The following is a 20345-nucleotide window of genomic DNA, read 5'->3' on the forward strand; positions in this document are numbered from 1 at the left end:
TCAAAAATGACCAATGAGAGAAGAGAGAGCTTTAAAGAGGGCGTAACCCAACAACACACGAGCCAATTAGAACGGCGCAAGTCACTCGATAACAAAAGGGAGGGGAGCACCTCTGGCGACCTCTGGTGTTAGTACTGAGACTAGCAGGTAGTTTACCTGTGAGGGCTCAAGGAGACGAACAGTAAACTGTTTAATTAAAATGATAATATGCACATTCATTAGTAATAGCTTGAATGGTGAGATCATACAGAAATAAATAATGTTATTAAATAATTACTAATCTAACAGTAAAGAATAAGCATGTTGGCATTTGTGTAGTTATTTTATTATTATTACCAATATATAAATACGAAATTATTATTCAATTATTACTATTAAATGTTTTATTAATATTTCTATGACACTTATCATATAAATTTCCCTCAATTCAGTCACATAATGCAGATGAGGAGATTGATTTACATTATAGATTATCCACAGTTACATTCCAAATTATCGGTTGGTCATGTTTTAGGTGATACATCAGGTAAACTAACTATTCACATAGCTAACACAAATAATCTACAATTCATTATCTACATTAGAATACAGCTTCAACAAATAATATGATTCACTGATGCACAGTAATAAATCAATTATTATATAATACTAAAACCATGTCAGGAGAACAGCCCTACCTGAGCCTGGGTAGTAACTATTAATATTGAAAGTCAATCAAACAGGGAGAAATGCTCAATGCCACCAAGAAAAAAACTAAAATAAGGTGCAATAAATAAAGAGACCCAAAACAACCACAAAGCAATTTAAAATAATCCCCAAAAAGATTCAAATGAAGCAAATGAAAAGGGGTGCAGAACAACAAAAGAGAATAAGAAATACAAAGGGATGCACAAGGACAACAGAGACAAAAACTGACCATGGGAGACACAATTATGCAAAGCAGCTGCAAAGCTGCAGTGCAACTATGTCGCACGTGATGATAATGATCTACAACCATCAATGGTAATTATAAACCACTGCAAAACAAGTCTCACTGATGGATAACTTTCTAAGACTGTTGTGACATGTATTCCATTTGAGCTCAGCATTTTTTTTTTTTTAAATGGCCATGTCCTGCCTCAGAAGAGAGACATCAGAGCAAACTACACACTGACTGCTGCTGCGGTGTATGTATAGGGTTTTAGTGTTGATGTCATCATGTTGATGTCTGAACATCCCTGTGCAGACCTGACTCTTATTTGTTTGCCTCCATGTTGGTTACATACCAGCCAGGGCAGTGGCTGCATTGAACTTTATGGGGTCATAGAGGACCATTATACTCCTTATGAAAGACATATTTCATTAATGGCTGGGTGAAGAGAGTGCAAACAAGGCTCTTCTATAATCAAACTGTACATGTGGAGGTGGGGGCCTCTTCCACTTGCACAAATAGAGTAAAATAAAAATGTCCTTTTACATCAGCATTTCTTTTTTAGAATATAAAAACAGCAAGCAATTTACACAAAAAGACAGCTGTGTTTTTTGTGTTGCATCACTTGGTCTCTCTAGGTCACTTGAAATTAAATGTAAAAGTACGGTGTGTGAGGTAGAGAGGCAGATTATCTGTTAAAAGTCTACAGTAAAGGATTCTGTCTTCACCAAACCCTGGCTGCTTTTACAAAGGCGCTCTGTGAAGAGTAGCTCTGCTGCACTACCACCTTCATATGGCTTCCATTTGCCATAGTTAGGAGTGTTACACTCTCCGTGCCTTACAGCAACAGGTCAGACCAGGTCAAGGAGTTGAATTATGAATGCAGTGCCAGTTCAAGACAATATTGGTGCTGTGTTTGGTCGCTCTGGACTAAAGGTCCCTGCAGGGGCTCGTCAAAGTGTATACAAATATGCAGCATTTAGCTGAGTGGTATCAACCCTAACCTTAACATATATATTATAGGTTAAGGTGCAATAAGTGGACAGTTCCATATACAAAATAATATGAGTAAAGGTTAATTTTTAATTGAAATCCTAAACTAGGAGTCAGGACCCCCTGGGGGTCACACGGTTGGCGTGTGCATAGGCCACATGGTTGGCGTAGTGGTTAGCGCTCTTGCCTTTGCAGCAGGAAGACCTGGGTTTAAGCCCCGGTTGCAACAAGGGCCTTTTTGCAAGGAGTTTGCATGTTCTTCTTGTGTGTGTGGGTTTTCTCTGGGTTCTCCAGCTTCCTCCCACAGTCCAAAAACATGCAGATTTGGGGATTAGGTGAATTGGACACTCTTAATTGAGAGTGTGAGTGAATGGTTGTTTGTCTCTATGTGTGGCCCTGCGATGGACTGGCGAACTGTCCAGGGTGTACCCCGCCTATCACCCTATGTCAGCTGAGACAGGCACAGCACCCCCCGCGACCCTCTGGTGGAGGATAAAGATGTAGATAGTAGATGGATGGATAGCAAATTTTACCCAAATTTAATACAAAAGATAAGTTTTGTCCTACAACTCTGTAATTTCTATGTGAACAAAAAAGATCTTCAACAGGTCACAAAGCACCCTTTAGTGTAAGAAGTCACCCATGATGTTGAAGGGTTTTGTTTGGCTATATTTTTATTTTATGAAGTGCTTTTATAAAATAAACTTTACCTGTTTTCCATGTGAATGCATCTTTCACTTTAATCTGTTCCTCTGTTTCAAGTAAAACTGCTAAATAAAATCAGATAAACAGTTACTTAAGAAACTCAATTTATTAAGGAGCTTCACAGTGGCTTAGTTATTTTAACACTATGAGAGAACATGTCCTGTTGTAAGTGTGTGTGGTGGTGGCAGAAAGCCATATAAAACATGCACAAGACTTCTTTCAGTGGGCGATGGTACGTGTCCCACCCGTGCACCTACGAGAGTCACGTCGTGGTTAATGGCTCTGGGTGTCGAGGAAACGTCAGCTGGCTTCTGGTGGATGTTGTCTTTCATCAGCTATGTTTTCCAGCTTGACTCAGGTCGAAGAAAGTCTGGTGTGTGCGCTCTGGGTGAAAAGGAAACAGTGTTCTGTCACCGACCTGAACCTCAAGTCCACAGAATAACTATTCATGCTCATTTCAAAAGAAAGTGGACATGCATGAACCAGCACAGACATGTACTTAAGCTTATCATATTAGGAAAACCTTTCTTGTGGTTTTGATGTGTTGACTACTGAATCAAACAGACTTTAAAAGTGTTGTGCAACAGGTGAGCTTCTTTTATGCTTAAACTTATGCAAAAAGATCATCAGTCCATTCTTCATAATAAGCTCCTTCTGTACACATTTCTAATTATTGACTTCTTGTTTTCAATCATTAACCCTTTAAGCTACACACCAAGAAAAAAGCAAAGGAAAAAAAATGTCTTTGGAATTATTTTAATTTTTTAAATTTTACTTATGATAACAATAACGAAAAATCAATATATTTTATTTTGTATTTATTTATTTTTAAATTAGACCCTACAATATTTCAGATACAGGCCTCTACCAAACAGTTGAGATGTCTGTTCATAATAAACCTTGTTTGCATAATTCATAAACTACAAGTTACATTAAGTGTTAGTGAGTTCAGCTTGATGCCTTTTTCAATGAGATATAGTGACTTAAAGTGTGGTCGACCAAATGGTTGAGTAGCACCTAAATAACCTGCCTCAACCTTTTAATTACAGGAACTTTTAATTTAATGCAATCAAAGTAAAACAAAAATGAATTAAACCAGCTGTAGAAATGTGACACAGTCGATATTATTATTGCCTGTGAACAATATTATATCATCTCATTTTGTGGAGAACATGAATGGCTGCATCACATTTCTGATCTATCCATTGTTCTATTTCACCAACAATAAAACAGGCAAAAAAGGCAACAACATGGCTTCAAATCAGCAGGTTCAACAAACTGATCGACAGTCGAACTATTCATCCTGTTGGGACCCTTACATTTCTTGATCATGTTTATCAAAGGTGTTCATCAGTTAAAAATCCATTGCATATAGATTTTGATGTCAAGAGCTAGAACTTTGTAGTATGTAACTGCTTTTGAATTTCATACAGAACTCAGAACTGCAGATGTGTTTCTGCTTATACTTAACATACCCATACTATAAGTTTCTATTTCTTCTCAGATGGATAAGACAGGACTTTTAATATCATGTTGAACTGTTTTCAACAACTTAGTGATCAGTTTCATCATTTAGTGCCTCCTTGTGATCGGCACTGTCATTGACTGAATACAAATAAAGTTAAGAGCCAGAGAAACTTAAGTAATCTGTCCCTTACACCAACAGACAAACAATAACTTTCTGTTTGCTGTTGCGTCATCGCGATGCTGCAGAACAGCGCTATTTTGTCCACAGTTTTCTGAGGCGGGGTTGGAGTGAAAATGTCTTGAGTTAGTCAAACAATTTAGTCATTTCCCCTGACCCCATGTCCAGTATAAATAGTCCTCTCTGTAGACACACCTTACCTTAAATACTCTGGACAAATATGCTCGAAATGGAAAATTCTAAATATTGTCGAGACAAATTAGAGACAATTGCAGGCACACAGTGAGCACAGTATTCACGTGACGTTACAAAAAGGGTTAAGGAGGAAAGGAATTGTGCATAGAACCCCAAGTGGAACATGTGCTGCTGTTGGAAGTATAGCATGATTGTCATTATATTCCACTTAAACTCAGCATCTACTTCAAGTGTAAGTTAGTATAGGGATCACGTGTCTGATAGCTTTAAAAATGATCTGTAATTTCCGTTTCCTGTCCAAAGAGTGCTTAGAACCTGGATGAAAGAGCAGCCTTGTCTCCGGGTGCCTTTTTTTTCTTCTTAATTTCGTGAATGCAAATAGTTGAAGAGCAGTTAAAGGGGCGAGGCATCACACTCTGAAATGCTTTTAAGGAAGGGAATCATACGATGTCTTTAATGTTGTATATTATTATTCAGTTATTTTTTAGTTTGTAATTGTTGGCTTGGACAATATGCTTTTGTCACAATTGAGTGTTGATTTCATTTGAATCAAAATTGAATCTATCTATTGCAATTGTCAATGTCAATATTTTTTTTCCATCCTTAAACCACAATTGAATGTTGCATTTCATGAGACAATAACCCACATATTTCCAAAATCTGACATTTATTTAAACTGAATGAGTGACATAATATGTACAACAGAATGTATTTAACTATTAACTGCTACATTTAGTAACCCCTGTTTTTTTGCCCACTCATTGTTCACTGCGCTATAGTGCTATAATAAAATAAAATTCAAAAAATATAATAAAATGAAGAGAGCCTCTCAAAACACCCCATGCACAGCACAGCATGAAACTTCAAATTAACATGCTTTAAATGAAAGTGAAAAAATGTATTAACTCCCAAGTGTAAAAATTAACAACTGCCAAATAATTCTTCAACAGCTCATCTTGTTCTAAATGCTGCTCATTTGCATGTAAGAAGGCATTATATTAGCGAAAAGCAGTCAGCTTTTATTTTGAAGGCATTGATGAGTGCTCCCCCTCATACTTCACTCTGAGCAGCTTAACAGAGGTGTTTTCCCTGTGAGCTTTGACAACCAGACCTGGTCACAGACTCTTTCCTCTGCACACAGCCAGTTATCCTGAACTCTGTGTTTCTGCTGCTGCTGCTCTGTAGGACTTTTAAACTCACAACCTGGCAACCCAGAGCTCCAGTGACCACAAAATACGCCACAGAGGAAGAGCTGGACTTCAGCAGGTGTGGAGGCAACAGGTAAGAAAAAATGTTTTACCACTTTATCATCTGCTAACCTGAATCCTTAATGTAATAATATATACTTGTTGGATTTGTTAACTTATTTTGTCTGTAAAACAGAATAAAAAAGACTCTCAACTCTACCTCCCTGGATTTATTTTGATTCATAATGCATATTGTCTTCTCGGCTTCAGTGTGTATTTGTATTGTTTGCACTGCACTTTGGTCGTTTGGGATTGTTTTTAGATTGAAATAAACTTTAACCTAACATCTCATCAGAGACAGAAAATACATTTTAAAGCGTATAGGATAGGAGTAGACAAACGAAAACCAACAGTGCTAAAAACAAGCAAACAAAAAACTGTTATCAATGAAACTAAAACAAACTTCCATACATACTTCCAACATAGAAATTCAAAAAATACATTTTTTAGCCTTCGATAATACACAAAGCCACATTGACAATGTCATACTGATTGATTCGATATTAAATTAGATTTAAAAACTGTGTCGTGAAAGTTCTGCAGAAAGTTTTTGAGCTTTCCAACCACAAAAGGTCACCACCGTAGGAATATTACAGTAATATTCACACTGCATATTTCCAATAGGAAGGTGTGTTTGATATATTTTAAAATACTTGCTTGCTTAACAAACAAAAACTATGATAAAAGCATTATTGGACACAAAAGTCTTGTAAATTTGAAAGGATGAAAGCCCTGTCACAACCTGTGACTCCTCCCATCATGTCTCACACTTCCCCAAATCTCCTGTCTGAATGAAAGCAGTGTTGAGATGTGATGGAAAGGCAGGCCACTGGAACATACACCTCGCTGTTTTCATAGGACCTGGTGTCGTCAGAGCTGCCATAACACCGGCTTCAGGGGGAACAGATCAGGTCTTATGGGCCCCAGAGTCTCTGTGGGAGTGGACCTCACCACAGCGGCTGAAAGAACACTGTGTGGAGTCGGCCAACGGTGCGGCTAACGCACAATTCAGCAACTTTTCAAAGTGTTCAGAAAGTTCCCTTCTTGTTTCACTCATTTCATCCAGGTAGTTTTATTTTGAAATGATGTGTTTCGCTGAAGAACCTAAATTGTAGAGAAAATAAATTGACACGCCATTAAAATGAACAGTGAAGCTTCTTTATTTCAAGACATTTTTGGGGAGTTTGAGGGTTATAATTTAACATAAACCATAGAAACACAACAAGGATTTTACAAGGCCATCGGGAAAATTGAGAAGTTGTCATGTTGTGCTCATAATCATAATTAGATTTTGCTTAACTTTGTTCATTTTCAGGTAAAATATGATACGGTGGACTTTACTGCTGTCTCTGTGTCTGAGTGTCATCTCAGCAACCTTTGACTACGTTTATGAGGAACAATCCTATATGGGTGAGATCTCTGATATTGTGATACAATTTATGGTTTATGGTGGACTCGATTGATTTTAACAGGGAGTAAATCTGTTGTCTTTTTTTTCCTATTTCTCTCTTTCACAGACCCGGAGGATGTGCTTACTGTGAGTATTCCTCTGGAGGGCCAACAGCGTCCTTTACTGGGAGGAACATTGGTGCTACCATGTCACTTTCAGGTATGTCATTTTAAGCTTTTGCAAAGTTTAATTTAATCCAAATGGTGTATGCAATGTGTGAGGTCACAATTCCACATCCACAAATGATTGCCACCTCACTCTGCAACCATATGAAACTTTGTTACTCATATGTTTAATTGACTACATGGGTTGATTTTTAATGCTTTTACTGCATCATTGGCAACAACTCTTCCAAACAGCTCCATGCAGCCGGCACATTTTGAGAGTAGCCACTGATATTTGTAGTTGAGTTCAAGCAGCTTAAAGGTGCCATATGTAAGAATGTGGCCAAAAACGGTTACTACATTCAAATTCAAAATACCGAGGTCTTGTATGTTTTCTTTTTTCTGACGTAACAACTGTTGTTGTTGGTGAGTTCAGTTTGTTATATGAACATTATTCCTGAGTCTCTGTGACATATTAGGAGGATTTTATAGCCAGTTGCTTTAGATTTATTACATAATGCACCTTTAAGGAATACCGGTGGTGACCAAAAACAGAGCTAAAATTATTTTTAATGTTGCTCTGTGTTAACCAGACATTCAGCTAGTTTGCTGATACTTTTGCCCCAACAACTATTGTGGTGGTTTGGGACTGTTGGAGCATCTTTTTGCCAATTGCCAAAAATGTGTCAATTCATATTTAAAGGTTCATACATACAGTAAATGCAATATAAACCAGAAAAGGTATATTGAAGGTAAAAACAGAAGTGACATAAAAGAGAAGAACATAATAGGAATGTCATTTATGCCAATCTACAGATCTCCCATTTCCTTTAAAAGTTCCATTGAGTGCTTTTTCATCAACACATTTCATGTCATGCTGCTGCCAATTGTAAATTATAAAATGTTTGTTAAGTTACAAATGATTTGAATTTGCAAAGATGCTATGTTATATGTAATTATTTAATTAAATTGTGAACCAAGGAAATAATTAGGCAGGGACTGTGTGTTGTATAGGACCTCACTGTCTCAGACCCAGGAGCTCCCACCATTACCCCCTTGTCTCATCGCATCAAGTGGAGTCTTGTCACCAAAGAAAAAGTCACGACTGTACTTGTAGCCTTGGAAGGAAACGTGCGTATTACAGAGAGCTATCTGGACAGAGTTCAGCTGCTGGGCTATCCTAAAAACCCAACAGATGCCAGTATCCAGATATCCGAGCTACGATCCAGTGACACGGGAGTGTATCGCTGTGAGGTTCAGCATGGCATAGAGGACAACCATGACATCGTCCATGTGCAGGTTCAAGGTATGTGCTGAGGTAACAGGTTATGGGAGCAGAATATGGATAAATTATTCCATATTTTTTTCCTTGGCTTCAAATTCAATAACGTTTTATATTAAAGCGCTTGTTTGTCTTCTCAGGTATTGTGTTCCACTACCGGGCGATCATGGGTCGCTACACCTTGACTTTTGAAAAAGCAAAGGCGGTGTGCATCCAGAACAGTGCAGTCATGGCTTCACCTGAACAGCTCCAAGCAGCATATGATGGTGGTTTCCACCAGTGTGATGCAGGCTGGCTCTCTGATCAGACAGTCAGGTCAGTTTGCCATGTGATGGGAGGCTTTCCTCTACTACTATGGTTTAACAGAGTGGGCACTTCAACCATATTATACATCCATGACTTCAACACTGTCCAACTAATAATGGCACACCCTATAGCAATAGATCGATACAACAAAAAGTTACATTGCAGAAGTTAAAACTACAAGTTTTACTCAACTACAAAGTTCAATAAGTCTGATTTGTAAAGTAGTAGCAATATTGCATTCATTCTATGTATGCTTTTTATTATATGTACAGTTTATATTTTAATACAATATTGCTGAGTGACTGTACACTCTTAGAAATAAAAGTGCTAAGTCTTTGGCTTGTCCTCATAGGAGAACCCTTTTTGGCTCCAGGTAGAACCTTTTTATAAAGGTTCCACCTAGGACCCTTTTGGGGGGTTCCACCAAGAACTCTGGATCTCTGGATCAAAATGGTTCTTACTGGAACGATTAGTGTTGCCAAGAACCCTTGAAAAAGCCTTTCTTCGGGAAAGGGTTTATCAGAAGCAAATGGTTCCAGGTAGAACCTCAGCCCTTGTAGAAGGATGCTTTTGGAACCCTTATTTCTTAAAGTGTAGCTTTGAACAGGAAAGAAGGAGGCAGGTTCCTGACACTGAAATTTAATTGAAAATATGGAACATTATTTTAATTTAGACAATGAAAAAAAACTAAAAGGCTAAAACTAAGAGAGACAAATGGCTGAAAAACATTAGATTTTGTTAATTAAAAGTTTTTTGCAAGTTCATATTCCAATTCTGTTAATGAAGAAATACAGGGGTGTTTTATTCTATTATTCTAAAGAAACCAAAGCTCTTTTTCATTTTAACAAAGATACCCAATCCATGATCCTCGTGTGAACTGCTATGGTGACAAAGAGGAATTGCCTGGAGTCAGGACATATGGAGTGAGAGCTCTGAATGAGACTTATGATGTCTACTGCTTCACAGAGAAGATGACAGGTATATTGTGCATGCCTCGCTTTGAGGGATTCTTCATTCTTTCAAAATCCTCCAACTATGTGTAAGTTCATTTTTTCACTACTTGTCTTTATCTCCTGTCATACAGGCAGAGTTTTCTACACTGCCTCAGCAGAAAAGTTCAGCTTCTCCGAAGCAGAGGCAGCATGCTCTAATAAAGGTGCTCAGCTGGCCACCACTGGTCAGCTCTACATTGCCTGGCAGGGTGGGATGGATGTTTGTAATGCTGGCTGGTTGCAGGACAGGAGTGTCCGCTATCCCATCAACGTTCGTCGGCCACAGTGTGGAGGGGGTCTCCTGGGGGTGCGAACTGTTTACCTTCATACTAACCAGACTGGATATCCATTGCCTGAATCCCGCTATGATTGCTTCTGCTACACAGGTAGGCTATCAATAGTGGAGATACTGCTATACTATGCTACATTATTCTATGCACACCAATCGGTGATTCTTATGCCAAGAGACAGACCACTCTATTCATCTAGCATTAGAATGTGCAATGTCACATAGCAAATCTCACGTTGGTTTTATGAACATTACAATAACCTCAATGAACTCAATGGCCTCGAGTTACCAGTTATCTCTCTCCTTCATCACCTTCAGAGTCTCCAGATGATGAAGCTTCAGGTGACATCGAAGAGGGAAGTGGTGTCCTGAGTGTTACATCGGTGACACGGACCCCAGAGGTATTCCTCAGGAGGACAACCACAGAAAGTGAGGCAGTCGGAGAGGTGGAGTCTCAGCATCCCACCGTTGTGGACTTCACCTTCACCGAGAGCCCCATTGAGCTGCCGCTGCCACAGCCGCCCACTGTCACTGAACTCGCCACAGATCTGATAAAGTCAGTCACCGCCAGGCCTGATGTAGGGAGGGATCCCAGCAAAGGCTATGTGATACCTCCAAATGGTTAGTTATAGAGCTTGTTGGTACATGCAATGATCACACATATTAAATTAAGTGGGTGATAAAAGTAATGTTTCTTCAGTAGAATGGTTCTAACACACAAGCATTCATCTCATTTGTGTATGCAGGTGTGGTCTTCCATTACCGCTCAAGCTCTGGTCGGTATGCATTCAGCTTTGTTGAGGCTCAGCTGGCCTGTCAGAGCACTGGAGCCTCAATCGCCACACTAGAGCAACTCAATGCAGCTTATGAGGCTGGATATCACCAGTGTGATGCAGGATGGTTGCTGGACCAAACCGTAAGGTGAGTTTTAAATCTCTTTTTTTACACAGACAAGAAGATTCCTGTCATGAACGAGATTTAGCAGCTGATCACTTTCACTCTTTTCCAGATATCCGATTGTTTTCCCCAAAGATAAATGCGCTGGGGATCTGGGAGACAAACCCGGAGTTCGATCTTATGGTTTAAGGCCTGCACATGAGAAATATGATGTGTACTGCTACACTGATTGGCTCAAAGGTACAAAATACACAATTTTCTTTGAGAAAAGGCCCTACTATAAAATCCAAGAACAGACTGGTCATCATAAATCTACTTTCTGTCACATGAAACACTTTTCTTCAAACTATTGTGTTCTCCTTAGGCGAGGTTTTCCATGTGGGGGCTGCTGAGGGTTTCACCTATGATGAGGCAGCTTCCAGCTGTCAAGAGCAACATGCAGTATTGGCCTCCACTGGACAGCTATACGCAGCATGGAGGATGGGTTTTGACAAGTGCCGTGCTGGATGGCTAGTGGATGGAAGTGTCCGTTATCCCATCAACAACCCCCGTGCAGAGTGTGGAGCAGGGACATCAAAAGTGCACACTGTGTACACTAAACCTAACCAGTCACATTTTCCTGATCATAGTGCCAGGTTTGATGCATACTGTTTCAGAGGTAAATACTTCATGGTTCGAAATACTGGTGCTACTGAACTTGCTCATTATTCATCAGTTTCATTTATTCAACATGTTTTCATGTATTCTTTAATTCCCACAGCTGACATTTTCCTTATTGCAAATGAAACTGGACTGAACATCACAGATATCCAGGAGGCCCTCCTAAACCTAACATCCATAGCTGATTTGTTGAGGCCTGGTAAGATCATGTACAACTTACTTTTTAACTGTTTGAATTTGCCTTTAAATTTCCACATTCCTTACACTTCCTTTTTACTATCTATTTTCAGTTGTACCTTCGATCGCCTCTCCTATCCCTGTGGAAATGTCTGGCTCCGGTTCAGGCTCAGCAGACCTAGGTTCTGGGTCTACTGACACTTCCTCTTCGGGTCATATTGGTTCTGGAGACCAGGCTACCTCTGGAGACCTCTCTGGCTCTGGAGACCTATCGGGCTCTGGAGAGCAGGCTACATCTGGAGACCTCTCTGGCTCTGGAGACCTATCGGGCTCTGGAGAGCAGTCTACCTCTGGAGATCTGTCTGGCTCTGGAGACCTCTCTGGCTCTGGAGACCTCTCGGGCTCTGGAGAGCAGTCTACATCTGGAGACCTCTCTGGCTCTGGAGACCTATCAGGCTCTGGAGAGCAGTCTACCTCTGGAGATCTGTCTGGCTCTGGAGACCAGGCTACCTCTGGAGACCTCTCTGGCTCTGGACACCTATCGGGCTCTGCAGAGCAGTCTACCTCTGGAGACCTCTCGGGCTCCGGAGACCAGGTTACCTCTGGAGATCTGTCTGGATCCGGAGACCATGTTATATTTGGAGATATATCGACCTCTGGAGATCTGTCTGGCTCTGGAAACTACTTTACCTCTGGGGATTTGTCTGGATCTGGAGATCAGGTTACTTCTGTAGACATCTCTGGCTCTGGAGACCAGGTTGTCTCTGGAGACCAGGTTATATCTGGAGATATGTCTGCCTCTGGAGATTTGTCTGGCTCTGGAAACCACTTTACTTCTGGGGATTTGTCTGGATCTGGAGGCATGGTTTCCTCTGGAGATCTGTCCGGAATTGGAGAACTGGCCGGTAGTGCAAGTGCTGAACTTCCCAGTGGAGAATCTGGTCTTGGTAGTGTAGATGCTTCTGGATCGGGTCTTAGTGGAGAAGAATCTGGTATTGCTGTTATCTTTTCCGGCATTGACAGCACTGACCCTGGAGAAGGCTCATTTTCAGGAGGACTCCAAGAAGCTGGAGAGGGGAGTGCAGGAATTCTTATTGTTCCTTCACCTGAAGCGGGTTTTGGAGTGATTAGTGGTAGTGGGGACTTATCTGGATCAGGGTTCAGCTCTGCAGAGAGTGGCTTTTCCACTGAAAGCTCTGGCGAAAGTGGGCAACACTCTGGCATTTCTTCTGGTTTTATTACCAGTGTGGACTTTTCTGGGTTCAGTGGTTTCCCATCAGGATTATCCTCCGGAAGTGCTAGTGGACACTCAGGAGATCTTTCAGGAAATGGAAATGCTCAAATCTTTTTCATAGATGATGAAATTATTGATGCGTCCACTCCAAGTACCCACAAGGAGTATGAGCTTGGCGAGGACCAATTGCTGTTCAGTGGCTCAGGAGACATCACAGGATCGGGGATTCTCAGTGGGGATCACAGTGGCTCAGCCTCGGGAAGTGACTTCAGTGGCTCAGCCTTTGGAAGTGACTTCAGTGGCTCAGCCTTTGGAAGTGACGTCAGCGGCTCAGCCTCTGGAAGTGACTTGGAGTTCTTCTCAGGCATGACTTTTGTGGGATCTGGTTTCACAGAACTTATTGTGTCATCCTCTGGAGAGCAGGAGGCCTCCGGTTTTATACTTTACAGTTCTGGACAGGGGAGTGGTGAACATCTGTCTGGATTTGGAAGTGCAAGTTTCATCTCTGGTTCTGGATCAGGAATGTCTGGATCAGGGTCTTCTACAAGTGGAGAAGAAGGCAGTTTATCATTTTTGAGTGGGGATTTCATGAAAGAGGTATCCAGAGATACTATATTGCCTATGGAGCATGGAGAGGGGTCAGTGGAGTACAGTGGAGAAGGCAGCAGTAGCAGCAGTGGCCTCTTTTCTGGCAGTAGAGACTACTACACATCCACAGCCAGTGGCATTTCCTCAGGTGCTTCCTCTGGAGATCTACCACGGGTGGTGTTGCCTACACCAGCCAGCCAATGGACAGTCACAGAGGAAGTCCTTACTGAGGTTGACATCTCAAACACCACTGATAATGTCTATGTGATCCATGGGCATGCACTCGCCCCTGCAGGATTGGCTGCTCCTCCCACCACAGATACACCAGCGACTGTGCAGACACCAGGCATTGTTGGAAAAGAAGAGACAGTAGAAGGTAGACCAACATTTTCTATAGTCATATTTAACAAAATATTTTCTTGGTCAGGAGACAATTTCAAGGCATCGGCTTGGGCTGTGCAAAACTGTCCTTTTGATATGATTATCTCTTATTGTCTTGCATTTCATAGGACTTAAAAACTGTGAAATATGGATTATTATTACAGTCAAAAGTCTACACAGTATGGTAACTGACATGACCAGTCATCACTAGCATATATCTATTTGGTGTTTATACCATTTTATTCATTTTATGTGCACTACCCTACACTAAGCATGCATGATTTAATCCAAATGGCTGATGACAAATTTGTTTATCTTTGATGAATACAAAATAGCTGGCCCACAACAGACACAAAACATATTCATATATTACCATAATTTTGATAATCTATGATAAAGCAAATCCGATGAATATCACTTTATATTCATATCTTATTTGTCAAGTGGAACATTGTTGAATAATTGTATTTGTTTGTCAGGTGGATTCAACCCATGCAATCCCAATCCATGTGGTGCTACTCCATGCACAGAAGAGGATGGGGTTGCTCTCTGTCATGGTGAGTCCCAAAACACTAACTTTTTAGAATCCTCCTTTAATCCTTTTCATATTTCTTTCTGTCTTTAAAATGTCTGAATTCAGTATTGTGTGATGATGGTTTGATTTAACACACTTCCCCAGTGTATCTGTATTCTGTATTTTCTCTCTCCTCTCTATGTTGTCCTGATGTGTTTTGCATCTCATTTTCCTGTGTTTTGTGTTACTTTTTTGTTTGCATTTTGTCTTTGTCTGGCTGTGGGTCCCTCTATGTTTGTATGGCAAATTTGAATCTCAGAGTGTTTGTCAAAGATAACTCTGCTATGAGGTTGTATCACATCTGTTTTTTCATGTTTATGACAACTGCCTTCATTCTATTATGTTGTTTTTGGTCTGCTGTGCCTGCACACTTCATCTGTTGTATGCATGCTATTCCCATATGTGCTCTTTGGCATTATGGGACCTGTCATTCTGCTGGAATAAATACTGATATTCTGCTGCAACTAATCATAGATTCTGATACAAATTAAATGCAAATATAAGCAAAATTCTCCGTTCATAAACAGAAGCACATTCAATAATAATGTTTATGAAAATTAACAAAGCTCACGACTCATTGTGTGCATTAATCTGTATCAGACGTTGCAACAGATTCAGTGTTTTCACTAATTCCTACATGCTAAAGGTGTTATAGTCTTGCTGACACAGTCCCGCCCCTTCAACCTCCCGCCTTCCACTTCCCATCGCCCCCCACCCCATGCTGAAACAGTAGTGTCAACCGCCACCCTCTTTTGCAGAGATAGATGTGTGCCACTCCAACCCTTGTGCCAATGGAGCAACCTGTGTGGAGAGTGCAGACTCTTACAAATGCTTATGCCTGCCAAGTTACGGAGGGGAACGCTGTGAGATCGGTACGAGATCGGCTTCAGCTAATACATACTAACAACAGCCTCTCCAAAAACAACTGAACAGAGCAAGATGCTAAACGTCACCCGCAGACAACAATCAGCACTTACTGTGGTTCTAAAAATGCAAAGTCCTTTGTGCAACTGCTGTGTCCCAGAGCAAAAGACATGCAGATCAAAAATTATATATTTCATTCCCAAAGTAATTTAGTAATTATTGTGTTTTACCTTTTCAAACAGTGACCAACTGACCCATTGTCAGGCTCCTTTCTTGAGCAGCAGTTTTAATAACTGTAAGATAATTTCACCCTTTGTATGACACCGAAATTCCATTAATTCTAGGAATTCCATAAATTTCAGAATTTAGTGTCAGTGTTAGTCAAATAATATAATTAGCATGGCAAAATAAACATCTGCATTTGCCCATGCTTGTTGTGATGATGTGTACACAAACACAACCAGTAGTGTTTGTCGTGTTGAACATCCCTTAATGACAGTGCCCTTGCAGTTTACATTACAGATAATTAAAAATATGAGGAAAGCAACATTTGAATGTTGGCTTTATCTGTTATCTATAATATGAAATATTATTATTTTCTGTTTATGACTCATGTAGGATCATTTTCCTCCAAATACCAAACATTTTAAGTGTCTGGTATAAGCCCATTTCCATTTAGCAACAATATAAGTGATTTTCATGGGCAGTCAATGCTATGCATTTGCAGTAGCATGTCCAATGTTCATTTGGAGTATTTTTACCTTACTATAAAAGAACAAAACTCAATATAAAAGGCTTAACGTGTATTTTCAAAATATATATTATGTAAATGTCTGGCTACAGAGCTTCTGCAGAGCTTTCTGAAAGGACGTATATATGTATTATATAATATATGTATATTATATTATTATATATTCCAGCCTTTCGTTGCCATCTTACTCTGGTGTGTTTCCACCCTCGTTTGTCAGTGGCTTGAATGTAATGGATATATGTTAATATGTAACAGTTACATACTACATACAGCTTTCATTTCAACATTACAGACCAGCACATCAACAGCATTCATTAGAAATGAAAGGTCAAATGAAGCTTGTCTGTATGGCTAAATACAACGTGAGGAAAAATATGATTTTGTGCAATTTGGATGAATCATCAAGAAGCAAGAGAATGAATGAAGCCATTGAATGTTACACCAAAATGAACATTTAGGAAAATCCTCATACATTTCTGCTGTACTCGGCTCTCCCTTCTAAAATTAGGCATTATATGAAGTTTTCCATTCTGTATTGAGAAACCTGTTTTGATTTGTTTTTTGAAAACATTGTCTATCAACAGACTGAGGGCAGTGCAGTAGGGAAAAATATTTTTTTGACTCACAAAACCAGCACTGAGTATGTTAAATGCTGTGCTTTAGTTTTCCAACCCATATGTTGGGTGTGAATGTGGGAAAAAAAAAGTGAAATTCACAATTCAGTATATACTGAATGTGAATATCTGTTTCACAATGTTAACTCTCCCCCGGTGTTGCTGCTGCAGATGAACAGCAGTGTGAAGACGGTTGGGTTAAGTTTCAGGGGAACTGCTACCTACACTTCTCTGAGAGAGAGACGTGGCTGGATGCAGAGAATCGCTGTCGGGACCTCAACGCCCACCTGGTCAGCATCGTCACCCCGGAGGAGCAAGACTTTGTGAATTGTGAGTGTTTGTTATGGTCCACACAGATGGACAACAGAGACATCATGGGAAAAATGACTTAATGTCAATAATTTATTTTCTTTCACAGCAAATGCTCAGGACTACCAGTGGATTGGACTGAACGATAAGACAATAGAAAATGACTTCCGCTGGACAGATGGCACGGCACTGGTGAGTGAGATTATACAGCACTATGTCACTCATACACAAGGCAGGGCATAGTATGGTTAGGCTGTGTTCCCAACGTGTTTTGACAGGAAGTGGATTTTATGCCAGAGGGTTTTATTTTTGATGCAGTACATGGATGAAAAAGGGCCTTCAGAGATCAGGGTTAGTTTTGAAGTATCGTGTGTATGATTCTAGCCAGCTAATGCATAACATATCACTTTGTTGTAAAGCGTTATGTGTTGTTACTGGTAATAAAGTTGCTGTATAACGTATGGGAAGTTAAACATTCTGTCTTAACCCACAAGAGTTTATTTACCAAACAGGTGCAAGGAAGACATGGCTGAATTAAAGCTATTTAGTGGATGGAATGTACTGTAGTCCTCCTTTTACACCAGAGCAAATTTGCAGGTTTTACAAATTTTGACTCAGACACATTTTTTATTTAAAGGTGTATTATGTAATAAATCTAAAGCAACTGGCCATAAAATCCTCCTTATATGTCACAGAGACTTGTTGATGTTCATATAACAAACTGAACTCATCAACAACAACAGTACAGCCAAAGTATTTGCATTAAAAAAAATATTTTGCAGACTGCAAATCATGTTTATGTTTTGAAATCATGTTTTGGCATGTGGCGCCACCTACCGCTGTCTACCAATCATTGCAGTCAGTAGAGTCTCAGCTGCCGAGCAACCACGGGTTGCCAGTTATGTCAGAAAACGAAACCTAAAAGACCTCGTATTTTGAATTTGAATGTAGTAACAGTTTTTGACCACATTCTTACATATGGCACCTTTAAAGACGGCAGCAGCAGAAGAAAAAGCATGGTTCAACTTGCAGAACAACTTTGTGCTTTCAGCTGGAGCCCACCTGCGTACACCTGTGTAACCTAACTGAAAAGAATGACAGTCTGTGTTTCTTCAGATGCTGTTGGATGACTGTAGGGCTGTTTTTGAAGCATGCTGACACCTTTAAGATTTGCAGAAAGAGGTCTGAAGCCCAGCTGGTGACATTTCAATACATACCAAAAACAAAAAAAGTTTTGGACAATATTGCGGAATTTGTTCTTCTTCTGTAATTTATTTTCCTTCATTCTTATTAGCAGGAACTAACAGAGAAAATTTTATCCTGAAGAAAAGTCCACTGGGGTTAAAAGGATATTTAGTTTTTACTTTAGTTTTTACGAGGAAAGGTCAGGAACTCGTCATACATTTATTGGCTTTTCATGGCTGGTAGTTGACTGGACATACACTCAACAGTAACAAAATCAATAGTATAGTATAATTGTATATGATGACTTTCTTTTTTCCTCAGCAATTTGAGAACTGGAGACCAAACCAGCCTGATAATTACTTCAACTTAGGAGAAGACTGTGTAGTGATGATCTGGCATGAGAACGGACAGTGGAATGATGTGCCCTGCAACTACCACCTGCCCTTCACCTGCAAGAAAGGCCCAGGTGCAGTAGGAGGGTTTACGCAACGTTCATGATTCATTTGGTGCAGAAATAAAAGTAGTTTCAAGCCATAGCTGTGCTGAGGTTTTTGCCTTTTTAAGATGCTTATTTATACTTTTATCAGGCTCAAACTTCCTGACCTGCAGTGCACATGCTAGTAAATGTTTGTGAAATTATGTATTCCTGTCGAATCAACACTTACTAACAAGAGAAAGTTTAGAGTATAATTCTTTGTGATAATAGGCAATATTTTTGCATGTATGTGTGTATGTACTGTATGTTTTGAAGCCTTTATATATGTTTGTTTATGTTTAATCTCACATGAAATCAGAATTTTTAAGAGAAGAAAACTGAAATTATTAAGTTTGTGGATGTAATATAACTATTAAAATTGACAGGGATTAATAAGTAAACTAGTGGAATTACTTTTCCAAGTTCCTATTACATTTTTAGTGTGTTTCAAATGTCTACATTTTTAGATCTGATTTGAAATGTGCACATGGTGAACTAACCTGCATAAATTAATTGAAACAAAAAAGTAACCTATAGATTCTGGTCTGAATAGACAAACAAGTGCATGTTTTATAGACTTCATCCAAATTAGGTTTGCCCAATAGCGAGTGAACAGTATCAGCAAAAAAGACCAGAGTTTGGTTAAAGCCATTGAAAGAGACATATGTTTTTGATCATTTTGACATATTTTCCCCCTGTTGCTTCTGGTTTTGTCCTCAGTGTTTTGTGGTGCCCCACCTGAGGTGGAGAACGCCCGCATGTTCGGTAACAGGAGAGAGGAGTATCCTGTCAACGCTATCATCCGGTATCAGTGTAACGCAGGATTTAAACAGCGCCACCCACCTGTGGTTCACTGTAAAAGAGACGGACAGTGGGAGAAGCCCCAGGTGGAATGTACTGATGGTGAGTTTTGCTCTCTGTGGATTCCCCAAGTGTGTTATTTTCCAATAACAACTCATTTTTCTCATGTTTTTCCCTTGCCGTAGTGAAAACCAGAAAAAGAATACAGCGGAGGGGCAGCAAGAGGCTGGCAGCCAGTCACAAGCTTCACTAAGAAGGGAAAATAAAAAAATAATATATTGTTATAAAAGGACATTTACAGAACGCGAAAATCCATTTTCCATTTTGGTGGCGATTATTGAGAGGGTTACAAAGTGTGCTACATCATGATAAAGTGATTTGTTTGGTTGTTCTATGCCATGTCCTCTGCCCTTTAATATATTTTAATTCGATTTACTAATTTTATTGTTTTTGAGTGCATTGTAAGATAATCTTATTTGGTGAAATCATTGCTGGTATACGTCTGCTGTAGATCTGTATCAAAGCCACAGAAATGGTTGTTGTTTTTTTGATTTGTTCACTCAACACAGTGGTAAATCTCATAAAAAATTCAGTGCGAGAAAAGCATGACAGTGAGAGATGCACCTTTGGCAAAGTCAAAGGGAAATACAATTGTTTTCCCACAAATTCACACGTTACCTGCAACTGCTTCAGTCTTATCTGTTGGTTTCTACACTT

At 39.7% G+C, this 20345-nt stretch overlaps 1 protein-coding gene across 1 annotated transcript; it reads left to right on the forward strand.

Annotated features, from left to right (window-relative positions):
- Positions 1–7017: 7017 nt before the first annotated feature.
- Positions 7018–19881, forward strand: LOC310936461 (aggrecan core protein-like; the record flags this gene model as incomplete). The annotated part of the gene is made up of 18 exons (XM_083900535.1): positions 7018–7105; positions 7213–7304; positions 8264–8555; positions 8672–8846; positions 9688–9815; positions 9922–10215; positions 10437–10739; positions 10865–11039; positions 11128–11255; positions 11380–11673; positions 11776–11874; positions 11966–14050; positions 14535–14612; positions 17030–17188; positions 17277–17359; positions 18674–18818; positions 19548–19730; positions 19814–19881. 18 exons carry the CDS (start codon positions 7018–7020, stop codon positions 19879–19881), a joined length of 4869 nt encoding a protein of 1622 aa, XP_083756661.1.
- Between the last annotated feature and the right edge of the window lie 464 nt (positions 19882–20345).

Source organism: Microchirus variegatus (assembly GCF_963457635.1).
Source record: "Microchirus variegatus genome assembly, chromosome: 14".
Lineage (NCBI taxonomy): Eukaryota > Metazoa > Chordata > Actinopteri > Pleuronectiformes > Soleidae > Microchirus > Microchirus variegatus.